The sequence below is a fragment of the Panthera uncia genome (assembly GCF_023721935.1).
Source record: "Panthera uncia isolate 11264 chromosome D3 unlocalized genomic scaffold, Puncia_PCG_1.0 HiC_scaffold_8, whole genome shotgun sequence".
Classification (NCBI taxonomy): domain Eukaryota; kingdom Metazoa; phylum Chordata; class Mammalia; order Carnivora; family Felidae; genus Panthera; species Panthera uncia.
In genome coordinates this window covers 75684671-75698485 of record NW_026057586.1, presented here as the reverse complement: position 1 = coordinate 75698485, position 13815 = coordinate 75684671, and the positions used below count along the sequence as shown (strand labels likewise).

At 42.2% G+C, this 13815-nt stretch overlaps 1 protein-coding gene across 5 annotated transcripts in view; it reads right to left on the bottom strand.

Annotated features, from left to right (window-relative positions):
• The window catches only part of CIT (citron rho-interacting serine/threonine kinase), a 159550-nt gene that overhangs the window by 37221 nt on the left and 108514 nt on the right, over nt 1–13815 (bottom strand). For 3 of the 5 annotated variants that reach the window (XM_049619261.1, XM_049619262.1, XM_049619260.1), the window contains exons 23-25: nt 9692–9745; nt 1652–1849; nt 553–746 (exon numbers count right to left, since the gene is read on the bottom strand). In XM_049619261.1, the coding sequence (XP_049475218.1) occupies nt 553–746; nt 1652–1849; nt 9692–9745 (446 nt within the window). Of the gene's footprint in view, nt 1–552; nt 774–1651; nt 1850–9691; nt 9746–13815 lie in introns of all 5 variants that reach the window. The other 2 variants (XM_049619259.1, XM_049619258.1) reach the window with 1 other exon arrangement.

The following is a 13815-nucleotide window of genomic DNA, read 5'->3' as shown; positions in this document are numbered from 1 at the left end:
GTTTTAGGTGTCACAATTTGAGGAAGGGTTGCTACTGGCACGTGGTGGGTAAAACCAGGGATGAGGCTCCCGTTTGACAACATGCAGGACGGCCCCCACAACAAAAGATTATCTGGGCCAAACGGTCAATGGTGCCAAGACTGAGTAACCCTAGTATAGATGGGTGACTAGCTTTACACATGAGCAGGATTAAAATGGTCATAGTCTTGCCATGTGGTCACAATGATAACAAACCTGAGGAAGAAGTTTCTGCAAAGAGAGGACTGAGATATTTGCCCTGCTCTGACTTGTAGGCCTCTACACAGAGTAAAAGGACACCAGCTACTAGTTACTACCCCAGAATCCAAGTGACACTGACCATACTTACCACTAGGATGACCCACCCACCCTGGGTTGTCCAAGGGTCTCCCAGCTTTAACACGGAAAGTCTTGTATCCTAGAAACTTCACTCGGTCCTGAGCAAGCTGGGACCGGTGGGCACCCTGTTCGCAACGCTCAGGTGGTCCTGGTGAAGCTGCCGGTCACTGGCTTTCTACAAACAGGAAGTCCCACCTGCTCTGCTTCTCGGTGTCCAGCATCCTCTGTAACTCTCGAACCCGACACTCAAACTGGGACTTCTCGTCACCAAGGACACTCCTCCACGCCTCCCACTGACGCTCTTTTTCCAGCAGTTCGTCGTTTAGGGCCTCCAGGTCCATGACCTGTTCTTCCAGCATCGTGCAAGTGGTCTTCAGAGCCTCCATCGTCTGCAAATCAGTACCACTCAGTTGTGCCTTGTATCAAATGAGGATTTCCTGGATGTTACTTTTGTTGGATCAGTGTCAGAAAAAGCACAAGTTTCTAACTATAGTCTGAAAATACAGTTTATCTTTTTCTTCTACAAACCAAGGGGACAAGAATGGATAAAGGGCCATTTCTGCCACCATGTTAACGGCAGAACCCAAAGCAAGCCAGAGAGAAGAGACCACACTTCCAAGTGGTCCAGGGCACCTGGGAGGCTTCAGGTCATGATCCCAGTGGGGTCGTGGGAATCGAGTCCCATGTCGGGCTCTGCACTGAGCATGGAGCCTACTTAAGATTCTCTTTCTCTTTCTCTCTCTCTCTCTCTCCCTGTATCTCCGCCCCCCTCCCCCCCTCTAAAAAATCTTTAAAAAATAAAAGTCATGTGGCTCACACTGGTGTCCCAAAACATTTTATTTTGCTTTTACTTTTTTTAAATCAAAATTAAGAAGAACGACCCACTTTTAAAAGCCACATTTCCAAACCCCCCAAGCCCTCAAAACGTAGACATGACTATGAAAAAGAGCCCCCATCTAATGGACAAGGCTCAGTCTTAGATCCCTTGGGAGAGGTGTACCAGGTGCCTGCTCTAAATTCTAAAGGGATCGGGGTGCCTGGGTGGCTCAGTCGGTTAATCGGCCGACGTCAGCTCAGGTCATGATCTCATGGCTCGTGAGTTTGAGCCCCGCGTTGTGCTCTGTGCTGACAGCTCAGAGCCCGGAGCCTGTTTTGGATTCTGTGTCTCCCTCTCTCTGCCCCTCCCCTGCTCGCGCTCTGTCTCTCAAAACTGAATAAAAGTTAAAAAAAAATAAACAAAATGTAAAGGGATCAAAGGGTGTCAGGGATCTCTGACACTATTTACTGTCCTCACTTGCTTCTGGCTGGTGAGCTGCATCTCTCTCTCCGTAATCTCGCGGCGGAGATGGTCCACTTCGCTTCGTAGCTGTACTATCTCATCGTTGGCGCCAGAAGCCTCGTCGAGTTGTTTGGACAAGTAGAAATTTTGGTTGTTGAGCTCAGCGTTGTCCTCGGTCAGCTGGTTTAGCTGCTCCTCCAGGTCTGTGATTACCTAAAAGAGGAGAGGAATCCAGTTCTGCATCAAGCAAGTGGATTTAAAATGAGAAGCTGCTTCTAGAGCCAATGACTTTAGAGCCTACGTGACACTGGCGGTCCACGGGCCACTCCTGTTTGCTTCTCCAGCCCCGGCAGCCAAGGCCACGCCCACCCACTTAGCACTGACACACACGTGCCGTGGGGGAAAACGAAAAGTCTCTGATTCTTTCTAACTCAGGATCCATCTGGAAGATGTGGCTAAAGTAAATCAAGCAAGAGTGACTGCCGTATGGAAGGGGCTAAACTTTAAATGAGATCAGGTTCACGGACAATAATACGATGTGGAACATGTGAGCCGAGGAAAGGCATCTAACAGACTGGTATCACAGTCAGCTAATTAAACTACAATGGCCCCGGCACCATCCACAGGACACTGGAACCGGAGATAGTCTGAGAAAGCAAAATAAGTTCTTATCAAGGAGGACTGACCCCGGAGGACACCAAGAGTTATTTTAATATCTCGGCAATAAATTTAATTTCATGCAACAAAAGAAAAAAAATTTAAGGGAAGCTCAGAATAATCCTGAAAATAGTGTACTGTGGCATCACTTGAATGGTTTTTGTTATACAGTTAGCTATCAGAAAATGGGAAGGCATGTATATGAAATTGTCATTTTATTGAGAGATGTAATCTGGCTTTGCTAAGTTATTTCCCCGCTCGATGGCAGAATGACTTCGATGTCAGTGCATTCGGCGTTTCCTATTCTCTTTGCTGAGGTTCAGTATCAGCACTTGCAGAGCTTTTATATCCAATACTTTCAAAGTTTAAGGGCAATTTTCTAATAATGGTTGGAATGAGGCACAGAGGCAGTAAATTAAATTTTACGTAACAAAAAGAAGTAAATTAAAAGGAAGTGCCTTGAAGCCTACGGTTTATTAATTGCTTCCAATTTTCAAACCTAGAGTAGACTTAGTTTATGAAATGTTGCCACTGTTTCCATGACTAATTCCCTATTTTAACCCCCTTTGATTATCAATTTAAAAAAATCTTCCCAGGCACATAGAATTAAAGAACATCAATTAAGCACATTTGTTCGATGCGGCTCAGAAAACAGAGCTTTTCATTTTGTTAACTGAGCTGATAAGCTTTTAATGTAGTAAGTGGTCTAGTAATTTGTATTTTAATGTCAAAAGCCCTGTTAATTCCTACTGTACTGGTTTGAGGTGCGCTGTCAGCTACAAGACGGGGAATAAAGGTTATCTGGTTGGATCCTTAGCTACAGATCCTTCTTTACCGGGGGAAGAAAATAGGAAAACACTACAAGTTTGTCATCCCTAGTAGGCAGTCATGCCTCAAAAGGATCCCTGGATCACCCTTTTGGTGACATGGTTAAATCTCCTAAAACCAGAAACAATGAATAAACAATGCCCACTAGTTCCACTGGCCTCCGTCTTACATGTAGTAAAACCCATTTCTTAAGACAGTTTTCATCCTAGACTGCAAATATCTCCATTTAACTACTGTGCTGCCTTCTTATTTCCCTCCCCTCCCCAAAAAACGGAGGTAAGCCGACCGGGAACTATACTATCAAATGGAGCCTGGAACCACAAACACAGCCATTTTGAACTTTGCGGGGGGGTTGGTGTCTCCATCCATGACACAGAGGTCAATACCATATTTACCACCTCCCCTGTTTCTATTTTTTTTAATGTTTATTTTTGAGACAGAGAGAGACAGAGCATGAATGGGGGAGGGGCAGAGGGAGAGGGAGACAGAGAATCTGAAGCAGGCTCCAGGCTCCGAGCTGGCAGCACGGAGCCCGATGCGGGAACTCATAAACTGCGAGATCACGACCTGAGCCAAAGTCGGGCGCTTAACCTACTGAGCCACACAAGCACCCCCAATGTTCTGAATTTCTGGCATACTATTCTACTTTACTGTGGCCTACAAAATTCAAGGGATAAAAAGTAATGACCAAGATAGTGCTCATTTTAATGATTATAGCGGTGCCTCTTGCAGAGCATAGAGACCCCAGAAAATCTGTCGACACAAGAATATATACGTTGCCCAAATAACTTAACTTGCCACTTGAGAACATACCTAAGCCTTTGGGTCCCACTCCCTTTCTCTGATTTATGGGAAAAACTGCAATTTATTATTAGCCCGTTTCTGCTACCTCTTCTTTCAAAATAGGTTACAAAGTGCTAAAGAAGAAATCTTTGAAAAGCTCAATGAAGGGCCAAGATTATTACTCTCACTTCAGTGGAGACTGCCCATTGGACTAAGAGGCACTCTTCTATTTCCCTATTGTCATCCAGTTTTCAAGGGGCCTCACATCTCCGATTTCTACTTACAGTTTGTGATTGTTGGTTCTATATTTTACTGTCTCTATTTTGCCTGTTCGTCAAGCTTTTAATGTTATGGAGTGTTATGTGTTTGTGTGAAGCACCCAAACACTCATTTTAGCTCACTCAGACTTTTTATATATTCTTTCCGCCTAAGTCACATGTTTAGCTTGAGACTCTATTTTGAGTTCCTGGAATTGTGGCATTAAGTGATAGTATTAGGGGTGCCTTGGTGGCTCAGTTGGTTAAGCATCCGACTTCGGCTCAGGTCACGATCTTGAGGTTCATGGGTTCGAGCCCCGTGTTGGGCTCTGCACGGACAGTGCAGAGCCTGCTTGGGATGCTCTCTCTCCCCCTCTCTCTCTCTCTCCCACTGATGCACTCTCTTTCTCTCTCTCAAAATAAATAAACTTAAAAAAACAATTAAAAAGTATTCTAATAGGCAATCTATGATTCTGAACCAGGTAATGCGCAATGAGAATTCTTAGGTCTACTATGTGTCCACGGGTGTATTCTCTCCACACCAAGGGCAACATCATCTGTTTACTATAGTATGAGTCTGTTAACCTTCCAACCCCATGGATACAGGATGAAAAAGAGAAACTGAAGGGTTGACTCCACCTTAGCAGTAAGATGAGGGAGACAGCTTCCTCACGCAGGAGCCAGCAGGGCTTTCTTACATGCCTTTTTTTGCAAATAAGAGATCACGGTACAGTTCTAAGAGAAACCAATGGTATAAAAAATGATCTACTCTCAGTGTCCAAAAAAGAAGACAGAGAGTGGGAGAGAGATATCTCTACGTGGGCTTATCTGTTGCTTTTCAAGCAAATCTCACAGTTCTGAACAAGAACTGTTTACTTCTCACACCTAATGCAAAGACCAGCAGGGAGACCATTAATGTTCAACAGCGTGTCAGGGGTGAAGAAACCAGTCAGATAGTGAGCATCAGTCTAAACAGACACAGGGCTAAAGCCCTCCTGGAATGTCTGGTTCTTTCTTGAAGGCAGCTATTTGCATATTATTTATTTTTAATCTTATAGCTGACAGATTGATTCATAATTAAAACTGTGTCATATGTTTGCCCACCAACTCCCCTCCAAAACAGACTTAGGTAGGGTTTTAGGTGCCAGATTGGATCAAATCCTTTTTAAAAATCTCTTCAAAATATAGAAATGGTCTGAGCTGGAAAATCTTACTGTTCATGAGCTTTTTAAAAGATGCTAACTGGGAGCTCCTATCAGTTCAGTTATTATAGGAGTTCCCATTCAGTAACAAAGATACCATTTCCTCACAGAGGCAACCTGAGACAGTGCCAGTAAGAAAAGAACATCTATCATGCCCTTCAGAAGTGTCTTTAAAGCAGCTGTTGAACCTGAAAAAGTAGAACAGAGACCTATTGCTACCAAATATTGTCCTAAAACGGTGGTTTCAAACTTTTTATAGGGGCACACCATTTCCTAAGCAAAAGATGGTATCGTAAATACAATATAATAAAATAATAATAGTAACCAATACTGTTTAGCATTTTCTATGGACCAGGACCTGTGTTAGCACCGGGATGCATCATCTAATTCTTGCAGGACCCCCATGAGGTAGGCATTAGCACCAAATTTCTGATTCGGTGACTTAGTGTTTCCTAAGTTCTACTGTTTCTGAAATGTGAACATATGTTGGAACTAAGCAGCTGTCTCTGTCCTTGCCAAGCACCCAAAGAGCAGTTATTAAATGACTTGTGCATCTTATCACTGACAGTATATTGGAATGGAGAATACACAATGTCAGCACCATCTCACAGGTAAAGACATGGAGGCCTGGGAGTTTAACATCATATAGGTTGCAAAGAGGCCAATTTAGAATATGAACCCAGTCTGCCTGACACCAGACCGCATGGTTTGGATCACTAAACAACCCAGCTTCTCTAGCCTAAGTGTGGGTGGGGGGTCACTCTTTTGGGTTCCCCCTCCCACTGGGAGAGAACCCAAAGGTTCCTCCACAGAATGACGGAACTAAGTAAATCAAGGATTAGAAGTCACTGCTCCAGAAAAAAGCAAACGTGAGTAAGACAATATAAAAGCTACGTAAGTTGAGAAAGTAACAAAATTCAGGGTGCCTGAGTGGCTCAGTCGGTTGAGCCTCCAGCTTCGGTTCAGGTCATGATCTCACTCAGCTCATGATCTCACAGTTCATAGGTTTGAGCCCCAGATAGGGTTCTCTGCTGTCAGCACAGAGCCTACTTTGGATCCTCTGTCTTCCTCTCTCTCTGCCCTTCCCCTGCTCATGTGCGCTCGCTCTCTCTCTCTCTCAAGATAGATAAACATTAAAAAAAAAAGAAAGTAGCCAAATTCATTCTACATATTGGCATATTCTAGTAAAAAACAAACCTCTAACTTAAAAATCTAGGGGAGGGAGGCTTACCAAAGGGCACATGGAAACATTGGAGGGTAATGGATACGCTCATTAATTTGATTGTTTCGCTGGTTTCACAGTTGTGTACACATCTCAAAACTCTTGAGGTTACTGTGCTCCTATGATACCTCAATAAAGCTATAAAGATGTTTTTAAAAAAAGCTTTGTGAAGATGTGGCATCCATGTGCATGTGTGCATGTGTGCGTGCGCGCGCGCACACACACACACACATACACACTGGAATATCACTCAGCCATGTATAAAGAATGAGATTATGCTATTTTGTGACAACACAGATGGAGCTAGAGGGGATCATGTTAAGTGAAATAAGTCAGACAGAGATAGACACGTACCACATGATTTCACTTACATGAGGAATCTAAAAAACAAGACAAACAAACAAAAAGCAGAAGCAGACCCGTAAGTACAGAGAACTGATGGTTGCCAGAAGGGAGGGTGGTGGAGGGACGGGTAAAATTGGTGAAGGAGAGTGGGAGATACAGACTTCCAGTTATGGAATGAATAAGTCATGGGGATGAAAAGTACAGCATAGGGAATATAGTTGGTATTATAATAGTGTTGTACGGTGACAGATGGTAACTATACTTGTGGTGAGCTGAGCATAATATATAGAGTTGTTGAATCACTATGCTATAGAGCAAAAACTAATGTAATATTGTGTGTCAACTATACTTCAATTAAAAAAAAAACTGTTATGCCAAAAGACTAAAAAAAGAGAAAACTCCAGATGAAGGATTAACGATGTACACATTTAAAACCTATCCAAGCTTATTTTAGGAAAAAATAGTAATATAAAAAAAAATCACGGTCATAAAATGATCTATGTTTTATTCAGTGATCATTTACGAGCATGTATGTAATAAAAGCAAATAACCCTTGCATAAAATAAGAAACTGAGACGGTAAGAGACTTAAAAAAAGTGGCGGCACGAGAGTACAGGAACAGAATGCATCCGCTCCTCAAGGAAGGGAGGCAGAATGGAGGAAGTCGGGGATGCTTTTCAGGCAGGCCCACCCCTGATGCAGCCATCGGCATCGGGAGACACAAACCAAAAATCTATCTGCCGGGTACCTGCTAGAGTCAATCAGAGGCGCATCTCATGACCCACTAGCTGCTCTGCTCTTGGGTATATGCTCATCAGAAACAGGTGCCGACAGCCTCCAAGGGACTTACATAACAGTGCTTCTACACAACTGTGTTCCTAACGGCAGTAACCCAAATGACCATCAGCAGGAGAATGGATAGACAAACTTCAGTTCTACGCATCCACTGGCAACGCCACACACCATACTAATGAAAGAGAACAAACTCCTGATGGATGCAACGACAGGGATGAACCCCACAGATAACTTGAGACAAAAAAACTAAACCCAAAAGAACACATCCTCTGTGATTCCATTTGTCTGAAGTTTAAGAACTGGCCAAAGTGATCTCTGGTATCAGAGGACAGAACCGAGGTCACCCTTTGGGGCAAAGGATGATGATAAGAAGAGGGCATGAGGGAGCCTTCTGGGGGTTGAAAATGTTCTGGATCTTGATGCACGTTGTGGTTACATGTTGTCCATATGTGTAAAAATTTCATTGAACTGCACTGTAAGATTAGCGTACTTCATGCACTTTACAGTATATCTTTTTTTTTTTTAAATATTTTTTTTTCAACGTTTTTTATTTATTTTTGGGACAGAGAGAGACAGAGCATGAACGGGGGAGGGGCAGAGAGAGAGGGAGACACAGAATCGGAAGCAGGCTCCAGGCTCTGGGCCATCAGCCCAGAGCCCGACGCGGGGCTCGAACTCGCGGACCGCGAGATCGTGACCTGGCTGAAGTCGGACGCTTAACCGACTGCGCCACCCAGGCGCCCCTATCTTTTATTTTTTAAACATATTAAAAGATATGTGTGTGTGTATATATATATATTTATATATTTTTTTTTTACATAAATATATATATATATTTATGTTTGGGAGAGTACAGCAGGGGAGGGGCAGAAAGAGGGGGACAGAGGATCCAAATCGGGCTCTGTGCTGACAGGCTGACAGCAGTGAGCTCAATGTGGGGGCTCGAACTCACAAACCATGAGGTCGTGACCTAAGCCAAAGTCAGATGCTCAACTGACCAAGCTACCCAGGTGTCCTTACAGTGTGTATTTTGTAACTAAATGAAGGGGGAAACCATACACTGACCAGACTTAGCATCCTATTTATAGTAGATAAAGAGGAAAGAAAAAGTTCCATTACAAGGCAATAAAATATGAAAAGAAAGAAAGAAAGAAAGAAAGAAAGAAAGAAAGAAAGAAAGAAAGAAAATATGTATGTGTGGGGTGGGGTTGGTTTCCAGACATTCACAGATGTGAATACTACAAATGGAGACAAGTTGACTGAGAACTAAGAAGGTAATAAAGTGATGACCGTACCAAATAAAGGAAGTGGAACCTTGAATAAGGAAAACATCTTATCTTCTGAAAGGGGCTTATTTCAGTCTTTTTGTATAATCAAAAACAGACCTAGCTTCTGCTGACCCTACCCCATCACATAATCTAAGCATGATACTTACCTGCTCGCAGAATTTACTTCTCTCCATATACATGATATCTCCCCAAAAGCCCTAGATTTTTATTTTGCCCATTGGGAACTTAAAATTTCTAGGTCCACAGCACGTCTTCCCTCTCCATAGCTGCAGCAGGCTGGAGGAGCCGTTGCAGATGCTACCTGCCTCCAGCGTCTGGACAGGGTCTGGCTGGGACCAGCTTCGGAACCTTCTACATTGGGGTGGAGGGGGAGCCGCCCTAGGACTTACAATGCAGCGACTGAAACCGATTAGTGGTTCTGCAGTGAGAATTATTTCCACCACTCCAACTATCCTTCCCCAAACATGAAGAACGGTTTTGAATTTTAAAAACTGGCAGGAACCCAAGAAACTGGAGTTATCTGGTGCTCAGAAACTCCCAATCAGTTTGACCACATTAACTGCTTCAAGATGAAAGTTTGTAACAAAAATCAGTCAGGGATATTGTAAGAGATACCCCCTCTCCCTTGCCCGTTTTAGTCTCGTGTTATTTTAATCATCTTTAGTTTTAATACTCACAGTACAGCTGTTACGAAGGGCGTCAAATTTGCGCTGGATTTCATCTCTATGTGCCTAAAAGGTAAGAAGTCGATTATAAATTTTTCACAGCAGAGGGTACAATTCTACATGCTATGGGCCAAATGAAGAAAAGAGCAATTTACCGAGAAAGCCAAGAATATTGTTGCAGCTGCCCAAACATCTGGTTTTCAAAGAACTAATTAATCAAGTCATGTCAAACATGAGAAGTTAAAGTTACAGGAATATATGATGCTGGGTTAGTAACAACGACTATTTAGACCACACAGGCACACCTGTATACATACACTTAATGTTTATATGAATGCCTGGGGACTTTGGAAGAAAAGGAAAAAAAAATGAAAGGATAAAGTTTTTACTCTCTTTCCTTTGTTTACTCCCCATTCTTAACCTTTCCCTCTTTCTTCCAGCTGACCCCTCGCTAGGCTACTCCCTGAGAGACACACACATGCATGCAAAATGCATGCAAACACACACACACACACACACACACACACACACACACACACACACACCAGCCAGGACAAGCTAGGGATTTTTCTTCTTGTTAATCAAAAGCTGCTGAGATTCAGAAATCCCACATTGACCTTGAGGTAAATAGAAAGGCTTTCTCCAAGGCAGAGCTGCTCTCAAACAGCAGCATTTGTTCAGTTGACCTTCAAGGACTTGGTGAGCATACATGCTATTCCATCCACTGTGGCATGACATAGTATATGTGGAGTTACCTTCCTTCAGTGGGGGAGGATGGAAAGTTAACGAGTGCATGATTACAAACAGTGACAAAGGCTCTGAAAGAAACAGGGTGCAGGAAAAAAGAATAAGGGGGATAGAAAGGAACTTACTTAGGTGGGGTAGTCAAGGAGGGCTTCTCTGAAGAGGTGCCACTTAAACTGACACCTGTAGGATAATGGGGAGCCAGCCAGGCAAAGGACAGGAAAAGGAAGAGGGCACAAATCTTGAAGTGAGAAAATGTTTGGGACATTCGATGAACAAAAAAAGGCCTGAATGGCTTTTTCAAACTTCAAGCTGCGACCCAATAGCGAGTATGACAAGTGTGTTGCTTTTCTATTTTGGTTTATCCAATGAAATGGAATAAAAAAGAATAGACAACACTGGGATGTGCCCTTGGATAGTGAAGCACTGTCACAGAAAACTTCTGTTTCCAATACCATAATTCATTACATTTAAGATGCTATCAACTGTAAGACATGGCAATTTTATGTACCATTAAGAAAAAAAAAAGGTGTTGTTGAATAAGCTATGACATGTTTATGTCCATGTGACTAGAGAGTCATAGATCAGCTATGACTAAGATGGATCCTGATTTTACATACTTTGGAATCAATGAAAGAATATATATATGCTCCCTTGTATTAGACTGTAGGGTAAATGAATTCTCGGTGGGTAGTGGTCAAACAATTTTTGGCTAAAGCACAGCAAGAGAAGGAAAATGTGGCCCAAGATTATGGTAGAGAGGCAGGCAGGGACCAAGTCACTTGAAGGCCCAGAAAGGAGTCTGGGTTTCATTCAAAATACCATTAATCAGAAGCCAATGGAGATTTTAAAAAGTAGAGGGAAATGATCTGCTTGTCACTTTGTGGATGCTGTAGGAAGAACAGATAGAAATAGGAAACAGCACGGAAATAGAAATAGAAAGCAGCACGGAAACCAGAGGAGGCTGTTGCTGTCATTCAAGAAGGAGATGATGGTGGTCTGGAGTAGGATGGCGGCCAAGGCACAGAGAAGTGGATGGAAGTGAGTTCTCTTTTGGAAGCATAGGAAATAAGACTTGCTGCAGACATTGGAAAAGGAAGGGTCAAAGATGCCCTGAGAGATCTTTGACTTGAGAGACAGGGTATCATTTGCTTAGCTATGAAACCTCAAAGAAGAATCTAATTTGGGACAAAGGCAAAAGTGGCCTTTCTCTTAAAAAAAATTAGTCTCCACCAGAAGGTCTATAAAAGAACTAAGTCAAAAATTTTAGAGGTGTGGGGCACCTGAGTGGCTCAGTCAGTTAAGCGTCGGACTTTGGCTCAGGTCATGATCTTGTGTTCATGGGTTTGCCTCGTCAGGCTCTGTGCTGACAGCTCAGAGCTTGGAGCCTGCTTCGGATTCTGTGTCTCCCTCTCTCTCTGCCCCTCCCCAGCTTGCACTCTCTCTCTCTCTCTCTCTTTTAGAGCTTTGATGTATTCTCTAGTATGTCTACTTGCCATAAATTAATATTATAAATTTATAACAGCAGATAAACCATAAACCCACAGATGCAAAAAGTTCAAAGAACCCCAAGCACAAGAAACATGAAGAAAATTAAGCTACATCACCTCACTATCAAACTGAGTAAAATTAGTAATAAAGAGAAAAAGCTTAAAGCCAGTCAGAGAAAAACACAAGTTACATACAGAGAAATGGAAGTCAGATTTCTCACCAAAAAGTGGGTTAAAAAACGGGGAGGGAAAGGGGGCTAAAGCAAGTTAGAAGTCAGTAGAACATCTTTAAAGCACTGAAAGGAAAAACAAACAAACAAAAAAACTCTTAAAATTTGTCAATCTAAATTATATACCCAGCAAAAATACCCTTCAAAAATGAAGGTGAAATTAAAGACTTCTTCAGATATAGAAAAGCTGAAGGAATTTGCCACCTTCACTGTAAGAAATGGTAAAGAAAGTCCTTCAGGCAAAAGGAAAATGAAAACCAGAAATATAAATCTACACAAAAGATTAAAGAGCACTTGGAAAATGTTTTGTTTTTAGGCTGTACAGACTCACAGATTCATAAATAAAAAGTTATCATTTGGAATCAACTCTCCAGGGGTGCCTGGGTGGCTCAGTTGGTTAAGCATCAGACTTGAGCTCAGGTCATGATCTCATGGTTCATGGGCTCAAGCCCCACATTGGGCTCTGTGCTGACAGCTCAGAACCTGGAGCCTGCTTCGGATTCTGTGTCTCCCTCTCTCTCTGCCCCTCCTCCACTCACGCTCTGTGTCTCTCAAAAATGAATAAACGTTAAAAAAAAAAAAAAGAATCGACTCTCCACATAATTAGCCCACGTTTTTATGGAAAACTTATCAGACTATCTTTTTTCCCAAAAATCAATCTGCTTCAGGCCCAACAATCATACAAGAGATTTACTGATTTAATGGGGCATGAATACCATTTATCCAAAATGGGAACATGGTTCTACCACTGAAATCTCATCTGCTGTAAGCAGCAGCCTGGCCCCCAAAGACCATCCAACTCCCTCGAGTACACTTACTAATCATCAAGGACAAAAGGCATGGATTCTCCCTAGGAAGAATAAGTCCCTACGTTAACAAACCTAAGAGCATGAATGAGCAAATTTTTTTCTTTAAAGGACCAGGCAGTAAATATTTTTGGCTTTGAGAGCCATTCGGTCTCTCTCACAACTACTCATCTCTGATCTCATAGCAGAAAAACAGCCATACACAATGTGAAAACAAGTGGGTATTCCAATAAAACTTTATTTACATAAAAGAGGGAGCATACTGAATTTGGCCCATTGGCTGTTGCCTGCCAACCCCTGATTTAAATGACTATTTGGTGTGAAATCTCTCAAAGACAGAAACGGGAAGCTGACAGTAGAGTGAACTCCTTCAAAATGAACTTCTTCAAAGCCTAAGCAGTGACCATGAAAAAACTCACTGGCCTTGACTTAGGAAGAGAGGCCCTATTCAACTTTTTTATTAATAGATTTTCCAAATAACACTACTCCTTTAAAAACGTGTTTAACTTCCCCCAATGTAGTCTGATATTTCAATCACTAATACTGTTTCATTTCCATTAAAATCTACCATTATGAGGCCTCTGGATCATTCTGACATATCAAATGGCAATCCTCTTTGAGGATCATTATGACTTGATTTATCATTGACTGTGAAATATAAACACAAAATGTAGAACTGATCCTATTATGACTGCTGGAGATTCTATAAGCATTTAACAATTATTGAACTGATCTGAGCAAGAAAATGTCAAGAAACATGTTTTATGTTTCTTTGAAATAAGTTGTAAAGCAAGCACACAACAAAAGTTCACACAATACTGTATATAAAGATAAGAAAATATGTAAGACAGTCTTTAGATTCTCTT